The sequence below is a fragment of the Entelurus aequoreus genome, linkage group LG16, assembly GCF_033978785.1.
Source record: "Entelurus aequoreus isolate RoL-2023_Sb linkage group LG16, RoL_Eaeq_v1.1, whole genome shotgun sequence".
Classification (NCBI taxonomy): Eukaryota; Metazoa; Chordata; class Actinopteri; order Syngnathiformes; family Syngnathidae; genus Entelurus; species Entelurus aequoreus.
In genome coordinates, this window is record NC_084746.1 from 49,817,393 (window position 1) to 49,830,381 (window position 12,989).

Sequence of the window (12,989 nt, forward strand, 5' to 3'; positions counted from 1 at the left end):
GATATGAATCCAGATACATGGGTTATGACAGGATTCACTAACAATACATTTTAAAACATTATGATTTGGTGCGATTTGATGCAGATAGAATCTTTATGGGGTAAAAAAAATTGAAGAGAAAAGGTATCAGGTTAGAACAATGTCTTTGTGTTTCTTTTTTAATTAGACACAGACAAAATAGGCGGTTCCTGTATTAATTATGAACAAGTAATATAATTAACAACTTCAGTGCATTGCAATCCATAAACTTCAGGAAAAGAAGATGTAAACAAAAGACTTTTGGAAAAAGCGACCATGTTTTTACTGTTTGCCTAGGTAGCACCAGTAAAATACAGAGGTAAGCAAGCTGTGTATTACAGTAACTTAAGTGCAAAATACAATTAAGTGCCACAAAGTAAACTAAACAGCAGCTTTAGGAAGCATTTGTGTAGAAACTCAAAAACTTTTCAAAGTGCCATTCTGCTATGTGCTGTGCATCTCGGTCTTTATCTTCAGAAAATTGATGCTGTGTTTGCTCCGGACCTCGCAGAGTTGGGGCCGGAAGAAGTTTTTCAAATCAGTGGGCCCCGTTCAGCAACCGTTCTTAAGAACACATTTTGTTCTTAGGCCCACTTGGGAAGTTTTTAAGGAGATTTTTTTATTCACCAATGTTGTCTTAGCTGGGATTTGTTCCTAGCTAAGAACAAAATGTACGAGTGCTCCAGAGTAGGGATGTGCGTATCGATCCTGTGGTATCGATATATCGATACTCACACGCTACTCATTTGGCATCACTTTTCTGAAAAAAGTATCGATATAAACCAAAAAACGGCGTGTGGGGGTTGCAAGCATCACTTTCAGATGTTTTTGATGACTTACTTAACTTACTATGTGCTGGGACAGCCCTGTACCTGGCAGAGTATAGAGCTGGCCCAGTCACGTGACAGGAGACAGCGAATGAGCGTGGTCAACGTGCAACACACACACACACACACACACACACACACACACACACACACACACACACACAGCCAGCCGACAGAGATGCAGCCAGGCATATCCAGTGTTGTCCAATCGTTGACTTAAAACAGGCGTTGTTGTTTGTTTGTTTTTTTTAGTAATGTTTACTGAATATTTTTGTTTAAATGATTATCCTAAATTCAAATAATTTCCACACAGGGGAATTTACTGTTAGTTGAAAATTGCTTGAGTATCTAAAACAAGATAAGAAAGAGATACAATATGGAGATTCTTCATCTTTGCATTACAGTTTTATTTTTTTCCAAGAAAATCTTGAATATATGATTGAATGTGATTTTGGTTTTAATCTGTAACATGATTTCTTACTTTTCGAAAACATTAGCCTATTTCATATTTCATTAATTGCTAATTATATCACAAACTTTAAAAAATAACTGCAGCTTCTTGCGATTCGGATTTGACAGTTAATTGGAAAGCCCTAATATTTAATTATTATTATATATAATATATAATTATTATTATATATAATATTTAATTTATTTTTCATATTTATGTTATTTATTTTAATTTTACTTTTATTATATATTGACCATAATACATGTGGTATAAATGGTCTGTATTTGTCTTGTGATTTGTCTTAAATAATAACAATAGTAATAATATTTTTGACTGACAAAAAATTGCCAATAAGAAATTATTGGTATCGGTATCGATGAAAATGCAAGAAAAAGTATCGGTATCGTATCGAATCCTAAAAGTGTGGTATCGCCCATCCCTACTCCAGAGCACTCTTAGGGTAGCCTATTTGGTTCTAAGTGTGACAAGTTCCCTCACTTCTATTGTCTAATGTTGCATTAATATCATAGACAGATAGATAGATGGATATAGATATATATATATATAGATACATAGATAGATAGAGATAGAGATAGAGAAGACAGACATATCGCAAAATGAGCAATATATAGACATTTCAAGTTACCGTGTGCGTGCAGGCACACACACACACACACACACACACACACACACACACACACTGCAAGATGGCAAGATGCCGCAGATCGTGGCCTGGGGGGGAGCGCATATTTCACGACCATGTATGAAAGTGACAAATATTTATTTGAACGCTTTAAGCTACCGAGAGCTGTCCCCCCTTTCTTAAACTTACGTTTTGACATTATGTATTTCCCCCGCGGGACAATACGAATTTCTCTTCTGTAATCTGTTTTCTCTGTGTGTCTGACGTTCGGCTTTTAAATAAATAAATAAATACATTTTCCGCCGGAATTGTGCCCTTATGTGGGGAATTAAGGGAGTTTACCTTTGCAAATTATGGAATTAAGGGTGTTTACATATGCACATTGGGGAAATAAGGGCGTGTTCATATGCAAATTATGATAGACGCGCACGCGCTAACCGTTCAGCAACTTAAGAACAGCAGGTGGGAACAATTTGGGCGTTTAAGAACACGTCATGAATTTGAATGGACTCCTCTTAGGAAATCACTTAGGAAGAAAGATAAGAGGAAAAGTTAGGAACTTATTGCTGAATGGGGCCCAGTGTCCTTGTCTTGCGAGTTGGTAGCTCTGCTAGCATTAGCATTCATAGATCATTCCTAGATCCCTACATCATCACGGAAGTCTTGTGACATGAGTGCAGCCATATTTTGTCGCACAGCTCCAACCGATTCATAACTTTCCAACTGGACATTGACCTGTCCAAACTAGATCGATCCAGAGGCTCGCCAAACGATGTATTCATATCTCTAAAGTTAAAATTGGTTTTTGACTTGTACCAGTTAATCTTTACACCCCTAATAAATACCTAATAATAAGTAATAAAACAAACCTACCCTTACAGTACATACACTCGCTTGCCTTCCTTCATATACAAGCAGAACCTCCCAAAGAAAAGTGGAAAAATACACCTTAAAAAGTCAAATACAGTAAGTCCTGACAACTGGAACTCAGTTTAGCAAGCATTAACTCCGACTTTCACTCAGAGTTGTGCGGTTTGTGTTTCTTTGGAATTGTTTTTTATTTCCAAAAGAAGGTGTAGCAATTTCGAAATATGAGAAAAGTCGGAAGTCAACTAGGATCTTGGAATGTCGTTTATTCAACCAATCCAACCTAACGGCCAATACCTATTTGCCTCACTAGTTGGTTACTTGTTTACCTAATTACCTATTTACTTACAATACTTACATTACTTGCTTGCTGTCTTACTTTCTTGCTGTACTTACTCACTTACTTACAGTACTGGCTTGTTTACTTACTTTCTTGCAGTACTTACTTGTTTACTCGCTTACTTCATTACTTATTTAAAACACTTACTATACTTACTTACAGTACTTACTTGCTAATAAATGATTTGCTTTCTTATAGTATTAGCTTGTTTACTTACTCACAGTACTTACTTTTTACTTACTTACTTGCTTATTTACTTACAGTACTCACTTCTTTCTTACTCACCGACAGTATTTACCTGCTTACTTATTTACCGTGTTTACTTGCTTGCTTATTTACTTTCTAGCAGTATTTACTTCTTTACTTGCTTCCCTAATTCCTAACTTGCTCACTTACTTACTTACTCATCTACTTACCCATTCATTCACTTACACTACTTACTTGCTTGTTTGCTTGCTTACTTACTTACTTACAGTACTTAGTTGCTTACTTATTTACTTACTTGTTAACTTAAAGTACTAACTTGCTTACTTACTTACTTACTCAGCGACTTACTTACTAACTCACTTACAGTACTTACTTGCTTACTTACAGTATTTACTTGTTCAGTTACAGTACTTTCTTACTTGTCTCAATGTAATTGTTATTTTCAACCAAACTGTCAGGAAGAGGACGAGAAGCTGAGCCTAGAAGACCACATTTTTCTCGAAGAGGACTCTAACGGGGGCTACGAGGCCGAAGAAGACGAGGAATCTGAAGGGCATGAGAGTGAGGGAGGAGAAGAAGAAGAGGAGGAGAAAGCAAAAGAGAGGGTCAAGATGAAGATCCTGCGGTTGGTGGCGCAAGTCGCCTCCAAAGTGAAGGAAGTCATCGGGAACTTAATCACTACAGCGGGTCCGGTGGTGGTGACCGTCTTGTTGGGAATAACGGGTAAGTGCTCGTCTCATGCTGGACTTCTGTTTCCAATCAGACGTACAGCAATCTGGTTGTCCCTCGCAGGGATGATGCTACCCTCTTTGACCTCGGCGGTCTACTTCTTTATCTTCCTGTTTCTGTGCACCTGGTGGTCCCTGCGGCGGACCTTCGACAAGCTGCTCTTCAGCTGCATGTGCGTCCTGATGGCCATTTTCAGTGCCGGACACCTCATTGTCCTCTACCTCTACCAGTTCCAGTCCTTCCAGGATTCTGTCACGCCGGAAGACAGCTACATCAGGTTGGTCTCAGGCACGAGTGCCCACTCCAGATGATTCCAATCACACGCACAGTACTGTGTACAGGGCACGGTTTTAAGACCGCGGCCCCCAGTGAAAGGGCGTAGGTTTGATAGTCCAAATAATACTCACGTCACGATTGAGGGGCCTACGGGTACCGTACAAAAAAAACCCAAGAATGTTCAAAAAAATTTTAAGAAACTCTAACTGCACACAACTATCTCTGACCTATCGCAATCGAGTAGGCATGGTCTGGGCCAGGGGTCGGCAACCCGAAATGTTGAAAGAGCCATGTTGGACCAAAAATACAAAAAAGTAATTTGTCTGGAGCCGCAAAAAATGAAAAGACTTAGATAAGTGTTATAATGATGGCAACACATGATGTAAATATGCCTGATTAGCCCTCCATAACAAGCCAACTACCGTAATTTCCGGACTATAAGCCGCACCTGACTATAAGCCGCACCAGCTAAATTTAGGGGGAAATACAGATTGCTCCATATATAAGCCGCACCCGACTATAAGCCGCAGGGTTTTGATGTGTAATTAGCGTAGTATATAGGGGTTCCTGCTACCACGGAGGGGATTGTCGGGACAGAGATGACTGTTTGGGAACGCAAAGCGTCCCATTTATTAACAATAAATCTTTCAATCATTCAATCAAACTTTCACATCTTTGACATGGCGAACAGCATTCGTGCAGAGTACAAATAATACAACGCTGCAAAGTAATACAAAGTGCTCGCCTGTACGTTATCAAAATAACCAGCCTACCGGTATATGAAAAGTCAGTCTTTAATCATTGTGTCATCGTCTTCCTCCTGCGTACTAAAACCACCGAAATCCTCTTCGTCGGTGTCGGAGAAGAACAGGCCGTAAATAAGCCGCACCCTTGTATAATCTGGCAATCATCGGCATAAAAATGAAATGCAATATCGTACTTCCTAAAAATAGAACCAAGGGGGAGAAGGTAAAGTGCAAATAAGATTGGGGCAAGGATTGAGCCCTGGGGAACCCCATGTTTTAAAGGAGCTGTGAAGACATAAAACTGTCTATTTTTACACAAAAACTCCTGTCAGTTAGGTACGACCGGAACCAGTTGAGGGCGGCGCCCTTAATGCCCACACAGTTCTCAAGACGAGTGATTAAGGTGGCGTGGTCGACGGTGTCGAAAGCAGCAGACAGATCTAAAAGCACCAGGACAACATATTTACCAGAATCAGTTGTAAATATCATTTTAAAAAAAAACATGAAATTAGCAAAATAAGACCCTTTCAAATATATCACATTGATATTTCACATTAAAATCATAATTTAATGTCTAATTTACCCACCTAAATTTGGATTGGCGTGCTTCAATTGGACTTCATTCAACAAAATTACACTTTCTCCACACTCAATTTTTCACTCAAAAGCATGAGGTTGAAAATGCAAGATGGTTAACACTTTGTGTTACAAAACAAAGTAACTTCAATCAACTATTGCCTTGGTATTTCCACTAATTGTGGGAATGCTCAAAAGTTTTCAACACCAAAATTCCTCTTATTTATTATTTTTCCTCTACTTCTTCTTCTCCAGACTTTGGCGCGCTCTACCTTCCACATTTTTCACCCGATTAAAACCGTTCTAACTTTAAACTGTTCAGCCTATTCGGGAATCACGGTCTTTCCCTTGACAAATTCCAAAAATGTCCAGATTTCCCAGAATTCCAGGTTTTCCGGGACATTTTTCCCATTCAAAATGAATTGGCCATTTTTCAAACCACCACCATTTCCACATGTTTCAACCTATTCAAACCATTTCACCTTCAACACATTCCACCATACTGAAAATTCAAAGTACCCTTTTTCCATGTTCTAAAAAATTCCAGGATTTTCCAGAATTCCTGATTTTCCGAAGCCCTCTTTCCACTCTTTTTTCTGGCGACTACTCCTTCCACATTTTTCAACCCACTTCAATCGTTCTACCGTCCAAACAATCCTCTTAATTAGGAAAAAAAACAAAGTTTTTTTGAACTGGAAAAATTCCCCGTTTTCCCAAAATTCCAGGAATTCGGTAATACCATTTCTCAATTCAACATGTTATTACTTCAACATTTCTCGACCGATTTGAAAAATGTCAACACCAACCATTTCAACTCATTAAGACCATTCAATTTTTTTTTTAGTATTTTCCAAAAAAATCCCACTTTCCCAAAATTCCCAAATTTTGGGGAAATTCCCATTGAAATGAATGGGACATTCTTCAAAGTTGCGCAATTCCCACATTCTTCAACCTATTCAAACTAAAAATGTCCGATAATGGCTTTTTTGCCGATATCCGATATTCCTATATTGTCCAACTCTTAATTACCGATTCCGATATCAACCGATACCGATATATACAGTCGTGGAATTAACACATTATTGTGCCTAAGTTTGTTGTGATGCCCCGCTGGATGCATTAAACAATGTAACAAGGTTTTCCAAAATAAATCAACTCAAGTTATGGAAAAAAATGCCAACATGGCACTGCCATATTTATTATTGAAGTCACAAAGTGCATTATTTTTTTTAACATGCCTCAAAACAGCAGCTTGGAATTTGGGACATGCTCTCCCTGAGAGAGCATGAGGAGGTTGAGGTGGGCGGGGTTGAGGTGGGGGGATAGGGAGTAGCGGGGGGGTGTATATTGTAGCGCCCCGGAAGAGTTAGTGCTGCGAGGGCTTCTGGGTATTTGTTCTGTTGTGTTTATGTTGTGTTACGGTGCGGATGTTCTCCCGAAATGTGTTTGTCATTCTTGTTTGGTGTGGGTTCACAGTGTGGCGCATATTTGTAACAGTGTTAAAGTTGTTTATACGGCTACCCTCAGTGTGACCTGTATGGCTGTTGACCAAGTATGAATTGCATTCACTTGTGTGTGTGAAAAGCCGTGGATATTATGTGACTGGGCCGGCACGCAAAGGCAGTGCCTTTAAGGTTTATTGGCGCTCTGTACTTCTCCCTACGTCCGTGTACACAGCGGCGTTTTAAAAAGTCATAAATGTTACTTTTTGAAACCGACACCGATAATTTCCGATATTACATTTTAAAGCATTTATCGGCCGATAATATCGGCAGTCCGATATTATCGGACATCCCTAATTCAAACCATTCCAACATTAACACATTCCACTCATCCTGCGACATTCAAACTAACAGTTTCCCAAGTTCCGAACGAAATTCCGGTTTTCCTGGAAATTCTAACTCTTCAACATTCAAACTATTCTTACATTCATACTACATTCTGTCAGCATCTCACTTCAACTTCAGCTTTGGAGCATTCACATGCATTTCCTTGAGGAAATGCTTCATCTAGTTGAGATTATTTTTAAAAAGACTAAAAACTCTTTTCATTCGTTTGGTGTGGCATCTTTTTTTTTGGGACAAATATAGCGGAAGGGTCGGAAACCTCCTTAATGATGTGAAAGTACTATCCAAGCTTTTCGGACGCCACAACATTTCCGTAGGCAGCAGAGAGTTTGTTTAAAGCACACCAAATATTTACTTGCTGTTGGAGACCAGAAGGCAGCCACAGGGTGGATGTTTCAGACTCCCACTCAGCTCACATCGATGTCGGACACAGAGCTTTTAAGAGCTCCACCACAACCACCCTTGTTGTATTATGCATGAAGCGGTAGACAAGCAGCTGCCGCGGTGACGGACTGCGACTGTGTAATAAAAACCACAACATTTCACACCTGGCCCACACATACACATTAGTCACATTTGTAATGAAGTGCATTGCCCCGGGTGACTGAGATGGTTATTTACCATACACACTAGGGCTGCGAATCTTTGGGTGTCGCACGATTTCCATTCAATATCGATTCTTGGGGTCACGATTCGATTATAAATCGTTGATTCAAAAACGATATTTTCCCGATTCAAAAGGATTGTCTATTCATTCAATACATAGATTTCAGCAGGATCTACCCCAGTCTGCTGACATGCAAGCAGAGTAGTAGATTTTTGTAAAAAGCTTTTATAATTGTAAAGGACAATGTTTTATCAACTGATTGCAATAATGTACATTTGTTTGAACTATTAAATGAACCAAAAATATGACTTTGTGGAAAATATTGGACACAGTGTGTTGTCAAGCTTATGAGATGCGATGCAAGTGTAAGCCACTGTGACACTATTGTTCTTTTTAAAAAAAAATGTTTTTAATTTATAAATGTCTAATGATAATGTCAATGAGGGATTTTTAATCACTGCTATGTTGAAATTGTTACTAATATTGATACTGTTGTTTATCATACCATATTTCCTTGAATAGCCGCAGGGGCACTAATTAATTTAAAACCACCTGTCACTCCGGCGCTTACCAGAAGCCTGCGGGATGGCCAAGCATGCGCTAATTATTTTAAAACCTCTTCTCACTCCGGCGCTTACCTTATCATGAAAAGCCCATTTAATAAAAAAAACGTTATTATTGTCTTACCTTTAGGTATAAATGAGTCCATGCCGGCTCCTTTTGAAGAAAAGCATCGATATAGAAGTCTTTCTTATCTTTCTTCAGTTTTAAAAGTCTCTCTGTCTCGATGGAGATCTTCCTTTTAAGTATTGCCTCCTGCTTCGATTGAAAGTCCAGTTTAGAAAACTGTTTTATTTTAGATATGTAATCCTCCATGGTAAAAGTCCAAGCAAACAATGGCTGCGCACTCTTGCTGCCGGTTGTCTTCTTCTGCAGCACTCTTCTGCAGTACCAGCAGTCGCAAGAAGGATCACTAGCGCCCTCTACCACCAGGAGGCGGGAGTCGTTTAATGACTCATATTTGACCCGGCGGAAGTGCCAAGCATGCGCTAATTATTTTGCGAAACGAGTTTGACCCGGCTGTAATTCGAGGCATGCGAATACCATATTCCCGGCGCCAATTCAAGGAAATACGGTATTCATTTTTGGTTCACTACTTGACGGCGTGGCGAAGTTGGTAGAGTGGCCGTGCCAGCAATCGGAGGGTTGCTGGTTACTGGGGTTCAATCCCCACCTTCTACCATCTTAGTCACGTCCGTTGTGTCCTTGGGCAAGACACTTCACCCTTGCTCCTGATGGCTGCTGGTTAGCGCCTTGCATGGCAGCTCCCGCCATCAGTGTGTGAATGTGTGTGTGAATGGGTGAATGTGGAAATAGTGTCAAAGCGCTTTGAGTACCTTGAAGGTAGAAAAGCGCTATACAAGTATAACCCATTTATCATTATCATTTACTTTTGGTTTGTTCTGTGTGGTGTTTGTGTCTCCTCTCAATTGCTCTGTTTATTGCAGTGTTGCTGGGTCGGGTTTGCTTTTGGAATTGGATTGCATTGTTATGGTATTGCTGTGTATTGTTTTGTTGGATTGATTAATTAAAAAAACAATTTTTTTTAAATTAAAAAATAAAAATCGATTTAAATAATTTTTTTAGAATCGATCCTGCATCGCACAACGTGAGAATCGCGATTCGAATTCATACTTATTCGGGTGTTACCATTTAGTGGTCAATTGTACGGAATACGTACTTCACTGTGCAACCTACTAATAAAAGTCTCAATCAATCAAATAGATGTTTTCCCACACCCTTAATAAACACCGTTGGGAAAACAGGATTTTCCAACTCATCACATCTAGAAAATGATTACAATCTATCTCACTTATAACAAAGTTCATGAAAAGTATAAATAAAAACACCTGGGCTCAATCATCTGATGTCCACCGCCACATCTTGTTGACTTTGCACCATATACAGTCATATACGGTCAAGGTCATCCCTCTACCCAAGGACAAAAATAAAGATTTTACTGGTAAAAACAGTAGACCAATAAGCATACTTCCTGTTCTTGGTAAATTGATGGAAAAAGTTGTTTTCAAACAAATTCAAGATTACTTTACCTACAACAAAGTGATGTGGTGTTCCCAGCATGCTTATAGGCAAGGTCACTCAACATCTACTGCTTTAGCTCAGCTGACTGATGACTGGCTGTCACAAATGGATGTCAAGAAGATGGTTGGTACTGTCCTGATTGACTTTAGTGCAGCATTCCATGTCATAGATCACAACATAATGATCTCCAAACTGAGAAAATATGGTTTTAATAGTATGTCACTTTCTTGGATGTTGAGCTATCTATCAGGAAGATCACAGAGAGTGTGTTTTAATGGTAGCCTATCTGAACGCAAGTACAATTACTGCGGCGTGCCTCAAGGAAGCTGCTTAGGTCCTTTACTTTTTATTATTTTTACTAATGATCTTCCCTGTGTTACAACAAACACCAATATGGTTATGTATGCAGATGACACAACTCTATACAGTACTGCCTCTACCTTAAATGACCTACAAAATAACTTAAATCAGGACCTGGAGAGAGTGTCACTCTGGGTAAATGATAGTAAACTTGTTGTGAATATTGACAAAACAAAAAGCATTCTTTTTGGATCCAGGCATATGCTTGTTGATGACCCACAGCTTCATATTTCAATGTCAGACATACCTATTAAGCAGGTCAAAAAAGCAAAACTGCTTGGTGTGCTATTAGACAGTCAACTGTCATGGTCCGATCATATTGATGGTATTTCAATGAAAATGGGAAGAGGTCTAGCCATGGTCAGGAAGTGCTCCACCTTCTTGACATCCTCAACAATGGCTCAAGTCATACAGTCCTTGATTTTCTGTCATCTTCATTACTGTCCTATAGTATGGTCCGCTACGACTAAGTCTGACCTGAACAAACTGCAATTTGTACAGAACAGAGCAGCTAGACTGCTACTTTAATGTTCTTTGCGCACTAATATTTCATATATGCATTCACGCCTGTCCTGGTTGTCTGTTGAACAAAAGATGCATTGTAGTCTCCTAATGTTCTTTCGAACTATCATTTTAGATCAATCACCAGATTACTTTTACAAACAGTTTTTAAAATCAACTAACACACATATTCATGACACTAGGAATGCCAGCAATGGCTATTTGACACTTCCTGCTCCCAGGACCAATTTCCTCAAACATACAGTCATGTATAGATGTACATCATTCTGGAATGGGTTGCCACCTCACATTAATCTCTCACAAAGTAAATTGTCATTCAAGACAGCTTTAAAGATACACCTTTTGCAGCTGCCCACATGACGTGAATTTTAATACTGGTTTTAACTAGCTTTTTATCTTATGTTGTATTTTTCCATTGTATAATGTCTGGTAATGCATGTATTCTTTGTATTGAAATTTTGTATGCTCCTATATGGACCCCAGGAAGACTAGCAGTCGCCTTGGCGTCAGCTAATGGGGATCCATTCAATAAACAATAAACAATAAACAAACAATACAGTGGAGGTAATTTATGGAAGCCCAAAGCCATAAGTATGTACGGGTTCCACCAAAGCGCCTGTCCTCAGTGTTGTTTATAATCAGGCTGCTAAGTGAAGCTGGTTGTCCGGGGACCTGACTTCCACTCCACTTCCTGCATCCACACCTCTTCCACAAGGGAAACCCCCAGTCATGTGACCTGTGGGCCTTCCCCAGCTGAGTGAAGAAGCCATTCTGGATATGTAGCAGCTGCTTACTCAGTAAAAATAATATATTGTTCTTCATTGTCCTTGTGCGCCTCCTGTGTGTTCCTGCAGGTACTTTGGCATGTCCCCCGTCATTCAGAACGACTGTTCCAGGACTTGGAAGCTTATCAGGAACACCAACCGCAAATGGCACCACTTTGTAAACCCCATCATGCTGCTGGTCCTCTACTACACGCTGGCCACGCTCATTCGCCTCTGGCTGCAGGAGCCCGTTGATGAGATGACGGTAGACACGCATCCATTTTTACATTTACACACAAAAGCAACCAGACAATCGATACACATTCCTTATAGTAAACTCATTCTGGACGGAGGGAGGTTTGTTTGCTTTTGCTAATATACTGAATTTCCCTTCTGTTTTGTCACCTCAGTTAGTCTGCGAGGATTAACCACACATTTTTAACCTGACTCTCGCCAGACCCTTGTGGTTCACTGAGCTCCACACAAGGATCTGGGCTCAAAGGCATTGCAAACTCCTTCAAGATAGTAAAAAATAATGAACCAATCAGGATAGCCGGGCGGGATTTCATAGATGTGACGTAGCGCCGAAGCGACTGTTTGATTCAAACAACGGGCTTTCTGCTCCGCCGCTCCCAGTCTGTGGAACGCTCTCCCTGACCACCTGAGGGCACCACAGACTGTGGATGCTTTTAAAAAAGGCTTAAAAACCCTTCTTTAAAAAAAAGCCTTTTTATAGACATACAGGTATGCATACTAGTTCTAGGTATTAGGCTGTTCTAGTTTTTATTTTTCTTTATTTTTTATTATGTTTTTATTACTTTAATTTTTTTAATACACTGTAGCACTTTGAGGTTGTTTGCTCAATGTAAAGTGCTTTTTACAAATAAAATCTATTATTATTATTAGGGACTTTTTTGCCGAAATCCGATATTCCGATATTGTCCAACTCTTAATTACCGATACCGATATATACAGTCGTGGAATTAACACATTATTATGCCTAATTTGGACAACCAGGTATGGTGAAGATAAGGTCCTTTAAAAAATAAAATACAATAAAATAAGATAAATAAATTAAAAACATTTTCTTGAATAAAAAATAAAGT

The 12,989-nt window shown here is 39.4% G+C and overlaps 1 protein-coding gene across 1 annotated transcript in view; it reads left to right on the forward strand.

The window, feature by feature from the left end:
• LOC133631222 (piezo-type mechanosensitive ion channel component 2-like) overlaps positions 1–12,989 on the forward strand; it is a 39,152-nt gene that overhangs the window by 9,555 nt on the left and 16,608 nt on the right. The window contains exons 3-5 of the mRNA XM_062023381.1: positions 3,812–4,076; positions 4,146–4,359; positions 11,974–12,148. Of these exons, the coding sequence (XP_061879365.1) occupies positions 3,812–4,076; positions 4,146–4,359; positions 11,974–12,148 (654 nt within the window). The remainder of the gene's footprint in view (positions 1–3,811; positions 4,077–4,145; positions 4,360–11,973; positions 12,149–12,989) is intronic.